General features: G+C 46.4%; 1 protein-coding gene across 1 annotated transcript; it reads left to right on the forward strand.

Annotated features, from left to right (window-relative positions):
* The first annotated feature begins 3,921 nt into the window (after positions 1 to 3,921).
* RAB14 (RAB14, member RAS oncogene family) lies at positions 3,922 to 18,374 on the forward strand. Its single transcript, XM_068211007.1, has 8 exons — positions 3,922 to 4,098; positions 10,901 to 10,959; positions 11,835 to 11,888; positions 13,323 to 13,500; positions 14,526 to 14,592; positions 15,375 to 15,462; positions 15,778 to 15,808; positions 16,435 to 18,374. The coding sequence occupies exons 2-8, from the start codon at positions 10,908 to 10,910 to the stop codon at positions 16,610 to 16,612; spliced, it is 648 nt and encodes a 215-aa protein (XP_068067108.1). The 5' UTR covers positions 3,922 to 4,098; positions 10,901 to 10,907; the 3' UTR covers positions 16,613 to 18,374.
* Positions 18,375 to 19,051: the final 677 nt, after the last annotated feature.

The following is a 19,051-nucleotide window of genomic DNA, read 5'->3' on the forward strand; positions in this document are numbered from 1 at the left end:
CTGTTAAATTGTAATGTTTCCATGGAAATTTTAGGTCCCCATTTCCACTATTCAGCTGGAAATGCAGCTACACTTGTGCTGCTGAGGGTAGAAAAGTGACCTTGGCATGCTGAACCATTTGAGGGAGTTTCTTTCCAAGAAGCAACCTCTCAGTGCAGAGAGTGAGATGTGGAACCAGATATGGTCAGAGCCGAATCAAGAGTCTCTTGATGTCAGAAACCACTGTGATTGATGAGAAGGGCAGAAAGGTTTTCAGGGAGCCTTGTGCTGTGGCACTGCAAAGCCCTTGAGCAAGGAAACCCCTTGAGGTGGGGCACAAACCCCTACAGGTTGTTGCTGTCAGCTCCAGAGGTAGTTTTCTGTCCAGAAGCAGCTCTGTGTGGATCAAATCCTGCCTTGTGCAAGATGATTGACTGACAAAGCCTTTCACCACTGCCAGGAACTGCTCTCTGGGCATGTTGTCATGTCAGCCAGGAAACCACAGCACTTGCATGGCTTTGAAAAGCAGATGCTGGTGTTTTGCAGGCATTTCTGTTGCTACAGTTTGGCTTTGTACTAAAATATAAGCTGCTTGCTAAGGACACATCGAACTATGAATGCCTGAGGATTACGCTCAAGGCACCAGAGTTGAAAAGTGAACTCCAAATGAAGTCAGTAAAGCTCAGATTTATCTTCAGTCAGGATAAAAGGAGTCATGGTGAGCACTGACCCATCAAGTGGGCTCGCTGCTGTATGTATTTGGAAGTATTCCTCAATATTAATGTTGAAGTTCCTGTGGAAAGGGCTACACTTCCATTCCATACTGCCAATCCCACAAAATATTGACAGAGAGAATCCAGCTGAGCTGCATTTACTGACACCAGAATTACCATTGGCCCAAATGTTCTTCTATCCTTAATCAATTTAATTTGAAGCTTTGTGGTTGTAGAAGTGCCAATGGGCTTGGGCTGCCTATTTTACATGAGATGAAGGAACTAAAAAAGATAAAGAAGGAACTAAAAAAAAACCTTGACCACAGGAACATTTCTACAGACACCACAAAACTGAAATGGTAAGAGATGAAAGGAGAACTGGGCAACACAAAAATAAAATACAAGTAAAGACCAGTCAGTCATCTGTGACCAATCCAGTGTTACGTGATCGACTCCCACAGAAGTGTATTTCAAACTAGTTCCTGAAAAATCCCGTGTTTCTCCCCTCTGTCTCCATCTAGAAAAACTTGAGCAAAGCCAGAAGATGAAGCTGGGGGTCAGGGGAAGAAGACAGACAGACAAACCTGACTTTAGCTACTTTTTATTGTCTGTTTGTGGCCTGACAGTTTAAATTCTGACAGTCTGGCCTGCTTACTGCTGTCCTCAGGGAAAAGAGTGTTGCAGATAAAAATTCCGTTCAATACCACGCTCTTCATGAAAGCTGATGTGTAATTTAATAATATTTAGGTTTCTTTTCTTACAAGGACGCATTCTAAAGAAGGAAGCAGATCCTGCAGATCACTCTATGTAATTTATTTGCAAAGAAGAAAATCCTCAAACCTTCTATCAACTGCATTAACTCGGAGTCTTTACTTTTCCTGGGGTTTGTGGTACAGAAATAAACCCAAGAGCAAGGCTCACGTGACCAGAAAATTTGGATGCTGTTCCCTCTTGACAGAAAGAGACACGTGGAAAAGGCTTTTCAAGAGTGGACTGACCCAGCAGAAATCCACAGGGAAGGGTGGGACCATAGAGGAGGATTCCATCCCTGGCAATTTGGTATTGTTACCAATTTAGTGGGTTCTAATTACTGTTGTTAGGTTCTGTCCAGATGTTCACAATGAATGGGCTGGAGTCAGCCTTTTCTCAATAACTGTTGTTGAAAAACTGCTGCAGGCTTTCAAGCACTCACAAGAATAAAGAACCAAAGAAATGCAGATGCTGTTGCTCCATCCTTCTCACTCATGTCTTCTGTTAACTTTAAACTTTGTAGGAATATTTGAGCAGAGCACATAAAAGCAGGAGTTTTCAAGCAAATCTGTGTTGCCTTTTACATCACCTCAGAAAGGAAGGCAGTTTTACATAAAATATATTTGGGGATTTCAGTTAAAAAGCTGAATCTTACTCACATTTAGGTAATGGCTTTTAATTTTGTTGCAGGTAAGAAACAAAAGCAATTATATCCCAAAACTGCTTCTCATTTCTGTTCACAATTGAAACTCCCCACAAGCCAGACTCCAGATTAAAGTGATTTTCCGAGTTGTTGAGTAATCCTGCGATGTCTCCGTGGGCACTGCAGGGGGAAGTGCCACCCTGTGAGTGTGACTGGAGAGGTGCAGCGGGTGAGCAAACCCACGGGGAGCCTGTGCCTGCCTGGGGGAAAGGGCTGCTTGCAATTCCCCCTGGAAAGGAAGCTGCAGCTCCAATCAGCCACCCGCACCCTGGGCAGGCTGTGCACCCATTGCCCTTCCCATGGATATAACAGCAGGGATTACCTGTGTGAGCTCCCTCTCGTAAAAACAGGGAAGCTCACCCTGCCTGCCTGACTCTACCAACACTGAACCACAGATAGAGAAGTCCTCAATGTATCTTCGTGTGTGATATTTGAACAATTCTGAATTAAAAAAACCCTCTCATTACAGTGTCTGTGTTAATAGAATAATATCTGGGGCAGTACCAGGCAAGTGTACTTTTCTCAAGTCAGTAAACCAGACTGCAACTGTGTCACAACAGTCAGGTCATTTTCCGTTTAAAGACTCCCTCTTGTGGAAATCATTCTCACTGGCTCGTTTTGACCTATTTTTCTAGTAAAAGTCACTCCATATAAGGTTTTGCAAAACTTGAAAAGGATTCTGTTGCACACTGTTATCTGTTTTGAAGTTAGAACCCTGACAATAACCGACAGGAGTCCTACATCTCTACTACACTGCCAGCAGATTTTGTATTTTTCTATCGAATCTTTGCTTTTTATCACTCAGAGATTTGTTTAGCGTGTAGATAAAGGGGAAAAGAATTCTAATTGTTTTTCACCAGTGCTTTTCACTCTATGAGGTTTCTGCCCAGATAACATGGAGTATTATTTACCATGCAGTTTCTCCCTGGTAGAGGTTGAGTAATAATTAGGGGGTGGCTGATTCATGGAAAGCAGAGGATTCCTTTGATGTCGCTCAACTAAGGAAATGGAATTAGCAATGTCACAGTAATGGAGATGGAAAATGCCCATTCTGGAAAAAACTTCCATAGAAATGTTATGGCAGTGGGGAAGCTGCAATTTGAACCTTGGACACCGACCCACAGCAGAATTTGATGCTTTCCATAATGTGTGGGACTGAAATGAAATCCTTATTGGGGAACTTTATTGATACACTTTTACATCTCCTAAACCACTGATTTATTTTTTAAATCCCGTGAACTGTGAGGTTTGGGCAGTGTGATGTGGTTTTAGGTCTTTAGGATCGCATGCCACAAGTGTTTAAGAAGCCGATTTAAAATATTCAAAGCCCAAATGAACACCATCGAGCATTTCACGGGACGTGGCCAAGAATCGGACGCTGATCCCGGGAGACAGACGGGGAGCTCTGGAGCCCCTCAGCGGTGCTGGGCACTGCGACGGCCCCGTACCTGCGCCGCGCCGTGCTGCTCCCTTCTCAGCATTTCCTGGCGAGCTGGGGCTTCCGGGCGGGTCGCTGTTGGTTTCCGTGCCATTTTATCCCGAGAGCAGCGCGGAAATCCGGGATTTTCCGCGGCGCCGCTCCGCCCTGAGGGCGCGCGCTCCCGCCGCCGCCGCTCCTCCGCCTGAGGGCGCGCGCTCCCGCCCCGCCCCGGCCCCGCCCCGCCCCTCGCGCCGGCGGGGTGGGCGGGGCCCCGCCGGGCAGCGGCCGCCGTGATTGGCTGCGCCGCGGCGCCCTCGCGCCCACTCTTTGTGCGGCCCCGGCGCCCGTCGAGAGTGGGAGGGGAAACCCCGTGCGAGGGGCGCCGCCATCTTGGCTGCGGGGGTGATGGGGGCGCAGCGGAGCCGCGTCTGAGGCAGCGGAGCGAGCCCGGACCGAGCCGAGCCACAAGGCCGCGGGGCACCGGGCACCGCCCGCACAGCCGCGCTGCACAGCTCCCTGAGCCCCGAGCACAGGTACGGGGGGCCGGCAGGGCCGCCCGCCCGGCCGGGCCTCTGCCGGGCCGGGCGGACCGGGGCGGGTCCCGGTCGGCGGCGCTCCGTCCCGGTACCGCCCCGAGCCGCGGCCCGGCGGGCCCGCCGGGCGCCGTGTGGCCCCGAGGGCGCTGCGGGCGGGCCCCGGGGCCGGCAGGGAGGGGAAGGGGCGGCCGGGCCGAGCGGGGTGAGGCTGCGGGCAGGACTAGGCCGCTCTGCTCTGTGTCACCGCCGCCTCCCACTGCTCCTCGGCACCGCACAGTCGGCAACGCCACCAGCAAACACCCGGCCACAGGCGATATTTTTACATGTGTGTTTCTATATCTCCCCCTTACGAGCTGTTGCAGTTGCACGGAGGGTGTGTATGTGTATATTGTACCGTATATGTGGCCGATGTGCAGCGTTGTCTCTGCTTTTGTTATATTGACCTGTGCCGTCATGAATTTTGTCAGAAAAATAACTTTGAGGGTTGAGGGAAAAGCCACTTCCTATTTGAGAAAGCAGCGAAAGTATTCTAGACTGTTTTTTTTTTTGTCAAAGCTTATTGAGGCTAAAGAGAGTGAAATTATTTTCTTTCTCTTAATTGTTTATTGCCTGTTTGCAGCACACTTAAGTATCCACAACATCTGTTGGTAGCTTTGTCTTCAGCTGGAGTTGTGCTGAATTATCCTTGCACTAAAGCCAGGGAAAGGTGGGTGTCTGCACTGGAGGTTACTCGCTGTGGCTTTTGCTTTGAAACAGGGTAGGTCCGTGTTGGGATGTTTTTCAGAGGTGACAGAGCCCCTTAGTGAGCAGCATTCACTCAGCTTGGCTGTATCCTAAACCCCAAGTCACCACATCTTTTACAGATTCGTCCCTGTGGAATGCATTGCCTGGGATTGATTCCTGTCGTGGTTTGGACTGAGAGGCCCTTGTGCTTGGGCAGTACTTGCTAATGGGAAGAAAGTAACTTGGGCAGTTTAATTACTAAATGTCACAATTTAATATGGTTTATAAAGGAATTTGTTAGCTTCCTGTAGGGATTTGAAAATGCCATAAGTCTGAGTGCAAGGAAGAAGTTCCTTTTTTCCATTTTATGAGTAACAAAAAAAAAAAAGAGGAGTTCTTATGAAGGACAGCAGTTTGGAAACAAACCTGTTCTACTGGAGTTACTGGGATGTAAAATGTAAATAATACTTTAAAATTACCTGCTCACTCCTGGGCATCTAATGAAACCTGGTGAAGATTGATTCTCATTTTGCTGAATCTTCCTGAAACAGGAGGTAGCTTTTAGTTAATATTTACCTAAAACATCCGTGGCTTGTGTTTTCCTAGGTGGTGGCTCCAGAGTGTTCTGATTTGTTGGAATGACAGAAAACTCTTCTGGTTTTGTATATTCTGCCCCAAACTTACTGGTATCTTTGGACCTTGGTTCTCCTTCTGTGAACAGACACACAACAGGCTGGAGTGTTCTATAGGAAGAGGAGAGTAGGATAAGTGAGGAAATACAAGTGGATCAGGGGTGGCTGAGGGGAGGGACATGGCAGAAGGGGCTCGAGCTGATGAGGACAGGTAGGCAGTGATTAGTTCAGCTCTGCTGCTGGGGTGTGGTTAGGGAGAATTGAGGTGTGCACATATAAATGCAGGAAGTTCAGGAAGCAAATTGGAGTAACTTAATGAAGCAGGATGTGAAACCAGTAGAAGGATAACCAGGACAACGTGGGTGTGACTGGAGAGCTGGTGAGGAAAGTCAGAAAGTGAAGGTAGTGTGTTATGTAGCTTTGATTTTAAAAAGAAGAATGAAGTTCTCCTGGAGGAAGGAGAAGTGAAGGCCTGTGAAGCCTTTAGAAGAACCTCCTAGGCCTCAAGCTGGGTTTGACATGGTTAAGGAACATATCAAATGCATTTCCTCAAGAACAGCCTGGAAAGGGCTCTGCAGGGCTGCAGTCTGAGCCCCAGAGCCTGCAGGCCTCGTGTGCTGCTGGAGGTGGGAATAGTAAGGAAATGCAAAGTGATTCTGGACAGCAGCTCCCAGAGGCTGCTGGGTGAACAGAGACCAGCTCAGCCACATTTCCTATCTTGTGCTGATTAGATGCTTTGGTGAAATCCAAATGGGGGAAGCAAGGGAGGATGACTCTGGAAGAGCTGAGGGATGAGTAAGGAACTGGCCAGCAACAAGTGATGTTGTCAGACAGGTGTGAAGGCTGCAGAGACTCTGAGACTCCTCAGGAATCAGGCTCAGCAGGGCTTTGTAAAGCCAAGCCTGCAAAAAAATGAATAAATAAGCAGAGCAGGGTGGCTGCAGAGCGTCATCCTAAAGAGGGCTGAGATGTTGATGTGGTTTAGGAAGACCTGAATGTCCTTGGTGTGTGAAAGGCAGAGAACCACAGTGGAATTTAATTGTAGCAGACCTCATAGATTGCTGTGGACAACAGACCTGTGGGAATTCAGTGCTTGGGTGAATGAATTGATAACAGAACTGTTCTTACCTTCAGTGTGCTGTGATCTGACAGGTGACCATAACTGAAGCACTCACAGACTGTTTCAGTAGCCTGCTGAAGTGAGGTACCAGTTGAACCACATTGTTCTGTGTGCTTGACAAAAGTCCTTATCAGGGGAAGAGTGCAATTATGAAATGAAACAATTCTGCCTCTCTCCAGCTCCTCCCCCTTACCAATCTTATTATTGTCTGTTAATTAACATCCAAGTAATCTGCAGCTTCAACTGTGAGAGCTTTTACTACTGCACATCCTTGGAGAATGATGCACAGAACACCTGGCTGCCCAGATGGACTACAAAATACCTTTTGCTCCAGAGTAGCTACGCAGTGGTTCCCTGGCTGCAGAGTGCTGTGCTTTGCAGGGAACCAGTAACAACTGGGCAGTGCTGAGTTTGAAGGTGGTAGTTTTTTCCCCAGCTCTCATCCCTGCACATGGACTATCCATCAGCTGGTGGTATGAACCACAGCAGTATCTAATAAACCCTCTCCATGCAGGTTCTGGTCTTCTTTCATAACACACCTGCTTCTTGTTGAGCATAAAGATATTACATTTCTTAATGCAAATGATATCCAATGCAGAGTTAAAACTCTGTCCTTGAACTGGAAGGAACTGCACAGGTCTCACAAAGGCTGGTATGAATCTGATATTTACAGTTATGTTACTGTGATTAAGAATGTTACAGCAGTGTGCTCAGAACAATCTTATCTCAGGAAGTACAGATGTAGCTGATACTTGAAATAAGGCTTCAGTGAGATTTCTAAATATCTGTGTGGTGCTTGTTGATTAGAGGAGGAGATGTAGATGTACTGGTGTCTCATTAAGGTCATCTTTAACTTTATTTAAAAAAAAAGCCTCTAAGAAGAAGTTGATATATGGGAAATGGATTTGGTGACACTGCTCACTGCAGAATTTCCAGTCTTAATGTAAGACAGAAATGAATTGTATAGGCTTTGAAATGAGCATAAATCTGTGCTCAGTGAGATCCTCTGGCCAGTGGCCATCCTGCAATAATGCTCTGGGCTCCAGAGCAGCCTTACCTGGGAGGAGGGAGCCAAGGCTGAGCTGGCAGCCTTTCCCGGAAGAAGGATGGCAGGTAGGCCAAGCTCCCAGACTAAACTTCTGCTTTCTGTTAGCAGTAAACTCATGGCTGGTTAACTTTGATGGCACAGTGCACAGTGCCAGCAGTGGCCGAGGCTGAGCTGTGGATATTTATGTGCATCTTTCTCAGCCCTGCAGTTCTTGCTCTCCCAGGAGGAAAGCCCCATCCCCCCTCTTGGAATTACCGAGATTCACATGTCTGGAACAGAGAGGGTGGAGGCAGAATGAGTTCCTACGGAGGGGTGATGCCTGTCAACCCCTTGCATTGACATGTAGCTGATAGTTTAGAATTTACTGACCCCTCTTGTGCCCTGTTCTTGTCTGGACTTCCTTCTTTCGTCTGCAGTAAATGCTGAGGTGGTCAGTTTTCCAAGGCTGAATTCTCAGCAGGGTTTCTGTGTTCAGTTTGGTTGCATTTTTTTTTTTTCTCCTTCAGCACAGAGTCCTTGTGGAATATCACTTCTATTCCAAGATCTGAGTACAGCTTGAATTCCTGCTAATCCTTATTGGAATTTGAGTGTTTAAAAGTTTGTTATTTGTTTGTTTTAGTATTGCTTGGGTTTTTGATTTTTTTTATTTAAAGGAATCATCTGTTCTCCAGAAAATATTCCTGACCTTTACTAATGGTTTGGAGTATTTCAGAATCTTTTCTGTAATGTGACCCTTGGAATAAATGTAATACCAGTAGTTTTTTTATATTGAAATAGCATAGTTAAGACGTTTTTACTTAGAGGGCATATGAAAATGGACATATCTCAGCAAGCAGAAACAGTCTGACAAACAGAGCTGTATATTTAGCAATGAAGATCTAGTTGAGACTCGCTTCAAATTCAGTTTGTGACAGAGACTGCTCTGAGTTCCTGGTCTGTTCATGCTTTAAAAAAAGTCCTCCTCACTTTCCAGGCTTGGAAAGCAGGATGCATTTCCCTCCTGGTTGGAACAGCAGAGCAGTACAGCATTGTTTACCACACAGTGCTATCCTAAAGTCATGTGCTCAGAAACATGAAACTTCCTTGTGTTGGGGAGTACTTGGCATTCCTTGGCCTCCTGGTCTTGGGAAGAAGAGAGGGCACGCAGGCTTCTGCAGATTTCATAGCCACGCAGGTGGCTGGTTCCCTGTCTTGGAGTTCATGTTGCTGGTTGGTTTGGTTGGGGTTTTTAACAGCATAAGTTACTGGATATTTCCATCCTCGGAATGCACAGGAGATCTTTGGTGCATATTGGTGCTCTTGGTGTCTTGTGGCTGTAACACCCAGCTGTTCTCTGTGGAAAACAGGGCAGTTCCTGCTCTCCTCCTGAAGTACTTGCATGTGTGAATCAGTTTGTTCAAGCTTTCTTTTATACTTCCAGTTGCCTCAAGGACCCCTGTTTAGCCCTGTGTGCCATCAAATGGAGCTGAGCTGTGAGCGTGGTGCTCCTGACCTGCCCAGAAAGGAGGTGGCAGGTGGAGGGTCCTGCAGGAACATGTGCTTTGTGTGCCTAGTTTACTATGCTGGAGAAGAAAAAGAACATAATGTGTGAAGATGTTCAGGAAACTTGAAGGACTGGATGTTTCCACAGTGACACATTCCTTTGGAACTCAATATGGAGCAGTGACTTGTCTTTATTTACTGTTGTTGAAAATAACCCGTGCACGTGTTGAAGCTGGTACTGTAATTCTGGAATCTTCCAGGAAATAAGGCAATAAAGCTGCTGGCTTGCTTGTTGAATTAGTGTCCAAAACTGTCACTTTATTTCCTATCTTGGAATAAACCTGGTTTAGTAGAACAGTGTGTGTCTCTAGGATTTAGCAGAGGTGCTTTGTGTTCTGCCTGGGACAGAAGGACCGAGTGTTTCCATCTCCTGAGCCAGGCCTGGAGGGAAGACGAGGTGCAGAGCAGTGCCTGGCACTCAGTAAACCCTTCTTAGCTGCTCTGGGAGTTGTTCCCCTCCCAGGTCTAGATAAGCATGTTTGCCTCAAATCTCAGTGCTGGGAAGCAGAGGCTGCTGGCTCTGTGCTGGGAATGAGATTTGTTCATCTTTCTTACGACTGCAGTTCAGTGAGGGGGATTAATTGTGCTGCAAGGAACAGTGCTTTGCTTTTGAGAAAGTCTTAGGCCTAGGAAGCTTTCCTCTGTTTGTATTTCTTTCCAGTATTGGTTTCATTTGTCATGTGAATGACACATGACCTAATGAAAATCTTTCTAGGCTCCAGCAGTGTTCCTTGTAAGGAGTACCATGTGTTTGTAATGGCTGGCTATCTGCCCTGCAGGAGCAGCAAGGGAAGTGCTGAATTCCTGCTAGAAATTTTCCACTTGCTTAACTGATCAGTGGATCCAGTTTAACTTAAAGCCTGGGACCAAAGCAGGCGTTTCCCATCTTTAATGTTACCTGCCAACATCTGGCCCTTACAGAAGTGTAATCCTGGCTAAGTGACATGTTAATTAGCAAGTCAACTTTTACTCCTTGCAGATTGAGACAGCCGAAGCCAGTTCTAATTCCCTCTACATTTGGGAAAACTCTGGAATGTTAAAAGTATTTTGCCTGCCTTTTAAAAAAGAGAAACTGCTCAGCAGCCTTGCTGTAGCACTGCTGTGCTGACAAAGCCACAGAGATGTTAACCAACTTCCTGAACATCTGATTTGTGGCTTGCAGCGCTTTTCCACCATGGACAAGCGGCACCCCAGGCCCCAGTTAAGGCTACTACAGCATTCTTTTAAATCTTAGCTGTTTGCTGCAAGCTGCACTGCTTCCTTTGTTGCTGTTGCAAGTCTCAGAAGTGTGAGGTAATAGTTCTAACTTGCTGGTTTTGTTAAATCTCTTCGCATTTTGTGCTGGAGTCAGATTTTCTCTTTGGTTGATACATCAGCTCTTTGGCGGGTGAGTGCTGGTCTGGCAGTGACTGTGCAGAGCAAGGAGGGACTGAGCTTTTCAACAGCTTTAAGTCCTTCTGGATAAAACTGATTATCAGTACTACCCCAGAGTGTGTTTCTACTTGGAGGCCTCACTGACAGCGGCTCGGAGCAAACAATGTGGGAACTTTGCTGGCTGGCTGTGCCACTAATTCAGTGACTGGGGAAGGACACAAATTCGAACTGTGAATGAAAGGGTGGCTGTGGGAGAGAGGAAGAGGAAGGGTTTTTTTGTTTATATGAACTAAACTGGGTGATTTGGGTTGCCTTGAGGGAACAAGTATCAGTTCTGACATGTTCTGTTTTTTATTTTAGTGCCACAATGGCAACTGCACCTTACAACTATTCCTACATCTTTAAGTACATCATTATTGGTAAGTACCAGTGGGCTCCCACCTGTGTGTGTTCTGTGTGGATACATGAGAAGCCTGGGGCTGTGCCAGGCTGCTTTCAGTTTGTGCTTGTCCCACCTCAGTCCCCACAGGTCACCACACTTCTCTGCAGCTTTAGCATTTACTGGAACATTTTTCATCCTTAATCTCAAAGGTTTTAGAATTTATGTTGAAGGCATGAGTGCTGATTGGAAACCATTGCATGAGGCTCATAAACCTCTGTCAGGCTGCGTTTTTGTGTTTAAATGTTGCTTTTAGCTGCAGCTTCCTTGGCTGCTTAGTCAGGGACTCTAAGGGATTACATTTATTGCTGTCCTGGAAGAACTGGTTTTGCTGTTAATTGTTTAATTGTTAATGACCTTGTGTAGGTGTAAATGATCTGCAGGTTTGTAAGTCAGGCTGCTGTGACAGCCTCAGCCTCTGGAAAAGTTGGTTATTAAAAGATCTTGCTATGTCTCACTCTAGGCATTGTGCAAGAGGATTGGTAGAAATGTAGCAATTTCTTGAGGTGTTCTGGTTGGTTGTCAGTATTTTTGATGTTCTTACCACAGTTAGACAGGAGCAAACACCAAGTATATTTTACATTTCAGCTTCTTCAGCTGTACTTCTCAGAACCTTGTGAAATGCAGTTATAAAATCAGTAATACAAATTAGCTGTTTCTTGAGTGCTCTGCTCTTGCTTGCAAGCTGTACCTGTAACCAAAGCTTTAGTGGCAAGTTGATAAATTCAACGATATACCCAGGGATAGAACACTGCCCATCTGACCTGAGAAATGAATGTCTCTGTACCATTTGTTGTGTGGGAGAAAGAAAATGTGCTTGTTGCAACAATGATTTAACTATTCTTTCTGTAACAGGGGACATGGGTGTAGGAAAGTCCTGTTTGCTTCATCAGTTCACAGAAAAGAAGTGTGAGTATTTCATTTCATGGTATTTATTCTAACTGGCATTTTCATCCCTTTTCCCTGCCCGTTTCCATCATGCATGAGCTCGATTTGGTGTCTGTCTTACTCTCTATGAGTTTGGATTGTACTGGGTCACATTTTTGGTTTGACTTCAGCAGGTGCAGAAACAAATATTGACGTAGTTACGGCAAAACCTGCTCCAGCCAATCCTGCCTGTGAGCGAGTGGGAGGACTGGATCTGATTTTACAGCTTTTCTGTGGATTTTGATGTGAACAAATAAATTTCTCGTCTGAGCTTTGCATGTTTTCAATATTGGTGTAGCTTGATCACAAGCAGTTGGAGTTTTTAGTGCTATTAAGGAGTCCGAAAGGAAAAAAAGGGAATAGTTTTGCTTTGAGTCCTTGTTTGCAACCTTAAGCAGCCCTGCAGGACACTTGGCCTGCCCGGGGTGATGGTGTTTAGGGCTTGCTGCGGTCTCTCTCAGCTGAAACATTGTCTCATGTTTTATCATCACTAATTAAGAATTAGCTTCAGTTTCTCCTGGTGCGTGTTGCATTGGGGTTTGCAGCAGCTGTTAACCTCACTCAGTGAGTAAGTCTGAAGGTATTTCTCAGTACTGGCATCACCATGTGCTACTTGAGATGTGGTAACAAGTGGGTAGGAGCTGCAGTTAAAATATTTGTTTTCCAGTAGAAATAGGAACTTCTGACTGTTGTTTTTAATGAAAATGCAGTATCAGCCAGTTATTCAAAAGCCATTTTGCACATGCTCAAATTGTCCATGAGGAGAATGTTCTGTCTGCACCAAGCCAAAGCAGTACAACCAAACTAAAGTGCCAAACACCTCTGCTGTGAGACTGCCCCTAACTCTAGGTAGCCTGAGTAGGTCCTCGTCCTGTCTGTATTTTCTTGATCTTCCTCAAAGATGAGCTTATTAACATAAGTTTATCATAACTAGAAATCCTTTTTGGATTTGGTGTGTTTGTAGCTACTTATGAAACTGGCATTTTCTTGGACAGTCATGCTATTGCCCTGTCTGAAACAACTTGGGTGTTTGTTTTTGAAGATGTGACAGACTTTTTAACTGTATCTTTCTTGGTAATTGCCTAAAAATGATCTTTTCCTACTGCATTAAAATAGTTAACCTTCTGCAAGGATAGACTTGGAGTCAGCTGACTTGGTACCTTCTGATATGTATGACCAAAGAGCAGCAGAGAAGGCAAGGAATTTTATAACTGTTTTTAAAACTAACAGCAGCTCAGGAAATACAGCATTTTATTTCTGGTTAAGTGATGCAGTTTGGGAACTGTAGCTGTAAAAATGCTTTTTTAGACACTGAAAGTCTAGTAAAGATAACTGAAAACTTGTGATAGTCATACTTTGCAGCAAGAAAACCTTGTCCTAGGAAGATCTGATCTTTGCTCTTATTTTTCATGACAGTTATGGCAGACTGTCCCCACACAATTGGTGTTGAATTTGGCACGAGAATAATTGAAGTTAGTGGCCAAAAAATTAAACTACAGATTTGGGATACAGCAGGACAAGAGAGATTCAGGGCTGTCACACGAAGCTACTACAGAGGAGCAGCAGGAGCTCTCATGGTCTACGACATCACCAGGTAAGGGCAGCAGAGCTCTGGGTGTGATGCTGAGGCTGGGATGCTCAGCCCTGAAGGTTCTGTCTGGTCTGTCCCCGTGGCTCAGAGGCTCTGTGTGTGTCTGGATGAGCAGCATCCTGCTGTGCACGCCTGCCACACCTTACCTAAATAGCCCCATGGTTCAAGAGCTGCAGATGAGACACAGGGAATGATGTGAGCGGCTTGTCTTGGAAAGTCTTGATGCTGATGAGCCTGAGGAATATGCATTTCAGCCTGTGTTGAAGTTGTTTTAAAGAACTGGCTTTGCCCTGAGAATCTGCTCTGCAGCACGTGGCTGTTGCTGCTGTGGAGGCAGTGGCAGTGCTGCTCACCTGGCAGGGGTGTCCTCAGTGGGCCCAGTGAACGTGCAGAGCTGCCCCTGGTGTGTGGGGAGAGAGCCTGGCCTCAGCCTGACCCTGGGCCTCTTCCACAGCAGCCTGGCACTGCACAGCAGCCATCCTGCCTTCCTCTAGAGGTTACAGCTAAAGATGCTGCTCAAGCAATAGTGCATCAGGTGCAACGTGAAATACTTTTGCATTCACGCGTCCCTCATCTTCCTCTGGGGCTGTTCTTGATACTCTTCAGGCACCTCTTTGTTTTTTCTTGCATATTTAGGTGTATTTCCTGTTTGTGTAAATCTTGAGTAAAACATGACCTTCTGCATTTTGTTACTGAAGTGCTTTTCTGCTGCACTGTGTGCTGTAAGGGTATTTGACAGGAAACCTTTTAATGTGCTCTGTTGAAAACAGCACCAGCCGTGTCTGTGTGCAGAGCTGTGTGCTAGCAATGGGAATTGGTCTGGCTTTCCACTGGGAGTGTACGAGCTGCTCCAAGGGTTTCAAGTTGACTTAATTTGTGGTCTGAGTCCACACTGCTGCTGTTTGTCTCTCTTGAGGTGGGGCGATCAGCAGGGATGATGGATGTTGCTGTGTTTGGATGCTGACTGTGCTGTTGGCACCTAAATATTTTATAAAATGCTAAAAGTGTCCTCCTTTGATTCATTGCAGAAGAAGTACGTATAATCACTTAAGCAGCTGGCTGACAGATGCAAGGAACCTCACCAATCCAAATACTGTAAGTTTGACTTTATTTAGCTTAAAAGCAAGATTGCTTCTCCCAAAGCACTGCAGTGGTCTCTGCAAGAGCTGCCTGTGTTTTCTGCACTGCTCCTGTCCCCAGGTGCAGAGTGCAGTGATTCACTTCCTGATTGCAGCTGCAGCAAAAGGGCTTCCTCTAAAAGTCTTCTTGTGCCACTCACCTTTCAGGGTCTGTTTGAAGCAGTTGGAGACAAAATTGGGATGAAATCTGGACCAACCTTCACTTGCGTTACTCCTTGCTTTGTGTCAGTAGTGAGGTGAATGCTGTCCTTAGGCTGGAATGTAAATTGCATCTCCAGCAAAAGCTGAGCAGGTTTTGTGGAGGAAGATCCTTCTGGGTCTTTCTGCCCATACCACAGAGCTGGAGCTGTTGTTCTTCAGCCTGTTCCTGAATGCCTCTAAAATACTTTAGCACCGAACTGATGAGAAATCACTGAAGATTATGTCTGGATTAGCAGGTGATTAAACAAATACAAGAAATGGCTCAGGGTACAGTTCTCATGAGTAAAGAGAAGCTTTTTGGGACCTCATCTCACGAGAACACCCTAAAGCCTTGGAAAGTGTCAGCTGGAGATGCTGTTCTTGCTTTCCCAGAGTGGGGAGTGCTAGAGCAGAGCTCTCCTGAAGGAGCATGGCTTCTGTAGATAACCTGCTCTTCTGTTTCCCTTTGGTTTTTTAGAAAGTCTCATTAATAATGAAGGTGGCAGTGAAAAGGCTCCTAAGCTTTTGCCCAGACTAACTTTGTCTCTCCTGACCCAGGTGATAATCCTCATAGGAAACAAAGCAGACCTGGAAGCACAGAGGGATGTAACATATGAAGAAGCCAAACAATTTGCTGAAGAAAATGGTGTGTTTTTTTCTCTTGAGCTGGTACTTTCCTACAAGATAAGTGATGTTAAAGTGAATCCGCAGCATTGATAGCTGCAGGCTTACACTTCCAGAGTGATAGAACTGTATGTACAAACTCCTGTGCCCCAGGCAGTCTGATAACTGTGTGTAGTTCTAGAAATCAGCTTGTGTTGATGCCTTAACATAGTCACAAAAGCTTGTTTAGTACTAAAATAGTGTCGTGCATGTAATGGGAAGGTCGTAGCGTGTCTGACTTCGGGCTCGTTATTAAGGTGTGTTGTGCACTGACTGTTAAACCTCTGTCTCTGAACAGGTTTATTGTTCCTTGAAGCAAGTGCAAAAACGTAAGTGACTTTTGCCTGCGGTAATGTTCAGGTTGGTCTGTTTGCTGTGACTTGAAAGTAACTTGGAACTGAGACCTCATGCTGCATTTCAGGCAAAGGCTGGTTGAACTTAAATGAGCTGTTTTGGATTTCAGGCCTTATTTGAGTGTGCAATGTGTTGAGTGTGTAAAGGGCTCCTTCCTCTGGCTGTTCAGAGCTGCAGGTTTGGTCTGTAGGCACTGACCAGCCCCTCCAGTAATTGAAGAATTGCTGTGCCATGCTTGGGGCTGGCTGTGTCACTGGGGAGCAGATCTCCAGGGCCACCAGGAAATGTGGCTCCCACTGGCACCTGTCAGAACAGAACTTTGTAACAAAAAGAGGTTCTGATCCATAGTGGCTCCTTTGCTTTTAAGCCTCTGTCAGAATTGTCCTGTGCACGTGGCTCGATGCTTTGGCTTATTTTTGCCCCTCAGTTCTTTGGCACATGCTCCTTATTCCTGGCTGGTCCTGGTAGGAGTGTGGTGGCCAGGGAGGGCTTGCCCTGTCCCGGGGCTGGGCTGTTGGGCTGGAGAGGAGGGCACAGTGCCTGCCCAGCTCCCTCTGGAAGCAGCACTGCAGCACCAGTAACTCCTGCTGCTCTCTTGCAGTGGAGAGAACGTGGAGGACGCGTTCCTGGAGGCTGCCAAGAAAATCTACCAGAACATCCAAGACGGAAGCCTGGACCTGAACGCGGCCGAGTCGGGCGTACAGCACAAACCGTCAGCCCCGCAGGGGGGGCGGCTAACGAGCGAACCCCAGCCCCAGAGAGAAGGCTGTGGCTGCTAGTGACCCCTCCGTGGCTCCTCCTGACCCCTCACCTCTGGCTCTAGGGAGCGGTGCTTTTGACCGCTTCCCCATCTTCTGTACATCTTACTGGGTTTAATTAAAACTCTGAGACAAGTTTAACACAGTACTAAACTGCTAAACAACTTTAGATGTAATCAGGTTATCAAAGGCAAGTAGAGTAATAAAACCTCTCCTGCATGGTAAATCTAGAAGTTTTTTTTTCCTTGATTGTCCTTGTGATAGTGTCACCGATACATAATTTAAACTGAGCACTGATGCTGGACTCCTGATTTTACACTTTTGCAGGGCTTTGTCTTGTATGGTTTATTTTATGGTTCTTTGGCCTTTCTTCCCCACCTCTAACTGTTCGAGCTGTCAGTAGTAAAGGATAAGTTTTTGCTGTGAAATGACTTCTGATGGTAGCGAGGGGCTCTGTAATGATGTGCTTTTGTTGGAAGAATTCCCTGTGGGATGTGCTGGGGTCGGGGTGGCGCAGGGAAGCGATCTGGTCATTCTTGTGCTCAATAGCTTTACGTCATTCTTTTGCCACTTTTATCCTTTACCTTTGTTAACAGAACGTAAATATGTATAAAATTTGAAGGAACTGAGCTAACAGTTAAATACATCCTGTGTATATGATTTTAATGAAGAAAATGATGCCTGGCATTAGAGCAGTGTGTAAGAACCCCCCGTTTGTACAGTCTGAGCTCTCTGTGCCCCTGTGGCAGCACAGCCCAGCAGGGGCTGCAGCTGCCGGGTGTCACTTGCAGGGTCCCCACGGTGCTGGGGACACAGCCATTAACACTAGTGGGGTGTGGCTCTCCTTCTGCACTGTGCAATGCTCCCCTCTGCACTCAGCAGTGCTCTGCCTGCTTCTCTTTGGCATTCTCGGGCTTCAGCCGTGGCCGGGCTCTCGCACACCTCCCGCTTTTGTACCTGTAACTTTGGGACTGGGCAGAGGCTGAACTGGACAGCTGGAACAACATGTGCTCTCTAGGGATTTTTAACTACTCTTGTATTTTTTAACAGTGCTTTGTGAGGGTTTTTTTTAAAGGGTTTTCTTCAAGCCTTCAGGTACATCTTTCCTGGGGTGCCAGAGCCTGTGTGTGAGGGGGTGTCACGTGGTGACCCTGCCTGGGGGGATGTTGCTGCACTAATGTGAGGTTTTGCTGTGGCTCCTTGTGCAGCTTCACTTGGAAAACATCACAAGGTTTAAAAATGGAAGGGGGTAAGTGCTTAACCACGATGCAATGTCCCACTTCAGGCTTACTGCAGCATTTCAAATACAAAGTAGTCTGAAAATCCCTCTCTAGACACTAAAACTCTACAATGTTCAGACTTGTAAGTAACCAGTGGTACCAGAGTATTGTACAGTCAATGTTAAATAAAAGCCAAAACTGGAATGTGCAGACAATAGGATTTGGGTAACTCGTGTGCTGTCCCTTTGTTTGTCTGGTTAGTCCTTTTTTACCTCCTGTTCCTCAGTAGATGGGTATGTTCAAGATCTCCAGCTCCTGCATCCTGCTTAACCCAAGGCTGCACCAGGGTTTGCCCAGGGACCACGACCTGCTGCTGATGTGAAGTCAGTGTTGTAATGACTACAGCTTGTTGAGGTGCAATACCTGTACTCCCAGAGTAAGTTACAGTAGGTCTCATTGTTTCTGTCACAGAAAGGATCTGTTTGGACTGCTGTACTCCTCATTTGATGTAACAATGCTATTAATCTAAATATTTGTAAATAAAGTACCTGTATCTAGATAAACCTCCCTGCTGCGTGTTACTTGCTCTGGCCCTCTGTGCTGAGGGTGGGAGCTCAGAGGAGGGAGAGCTCCTTGGACTGCTGGGATTTGTGCTCAACCTTCACCCTGGGCCTTTCTTGCTACAAATATCACAGGGTTTCCCAGAGGAATCTGCCAGTGGTTTCCAGAGCTGCTCTCTAAGGGAAGCGGGGCTGGGTGGTGTTTGTTCCCAGTGAACTCTGACAATGGCTGCATAGAAAAATGTTATCTTTAATGAGGATGAGAAAGGGCAAGACTTGAGACTGATGCCAAAGCCCATCCCTGGGAAAGGGTGGGGAGGGCTGGGACAATCCCTGCACAGCCATTGACCTGTGCTGGCCTGTGCCTTGTCCTCCTGCCTGAGGATTTACAAAGTGGCTTTTCCTCTGCTAAGTAGGGAGTAAGTTGATTGTAATTTTGTTAAGAAGCCATTGTATCCACCTAGTTCAGACGAGGGATGCAGCCAAGCCTCAGGAGAGGAAGAGGTGCTCACCCAGCAGCCAGGAAGAGGGACAAGGACAGAAATGCCAATGTTGGACACGTTCCTGCAAGGAGCCCCAGCACTCGAGCATTGTCACTGTCCAGGGCTGTGCCCGTATCTGTGTCCTGGAGAACAGCTTTAAAGAAAAGAATCCGCAACCACCCCCAGATAAAACCATCA

The sequence above is a fragment of the Anomalospiza imberbis genome, chromosome 21 (genome assembly GCF_031753505.1).
Source record: "Anomalospiza imberbis isolate Cuckoo-Finch-1a 21T00152 chromosome 21, ASM3175350v1, whole genome shotgun sequence".
NCBI lineage: Eukaryota > Metazoa > Chordata > Aves > Passeriformes > Viduidae > Anomalospiza > Anomalospiza imberbis.

Coding starts and splice junctions, on each gene's coding strand:
- RAB14 (XM_068211007.1), top strand. CDS start 10,908: ATGGCAACTGCACCTTACAACTATTCCTACATCTTTAAGTACATCATT. Junction 10,960..11,834: donor CTTTAAGTACATCATTATTG/GTAAGTACCAGT, acceptor TTTCTGTAACAG/GGGACATGGGTGTAGGAAAG. Junction 15,809..16,434: donor CTTGAAGCAAGTGCAAAAAC/GTAAGTGACTTT, acceptor GCTCTCTTGCAG/TGGAGAGAACGTGGAGGACG.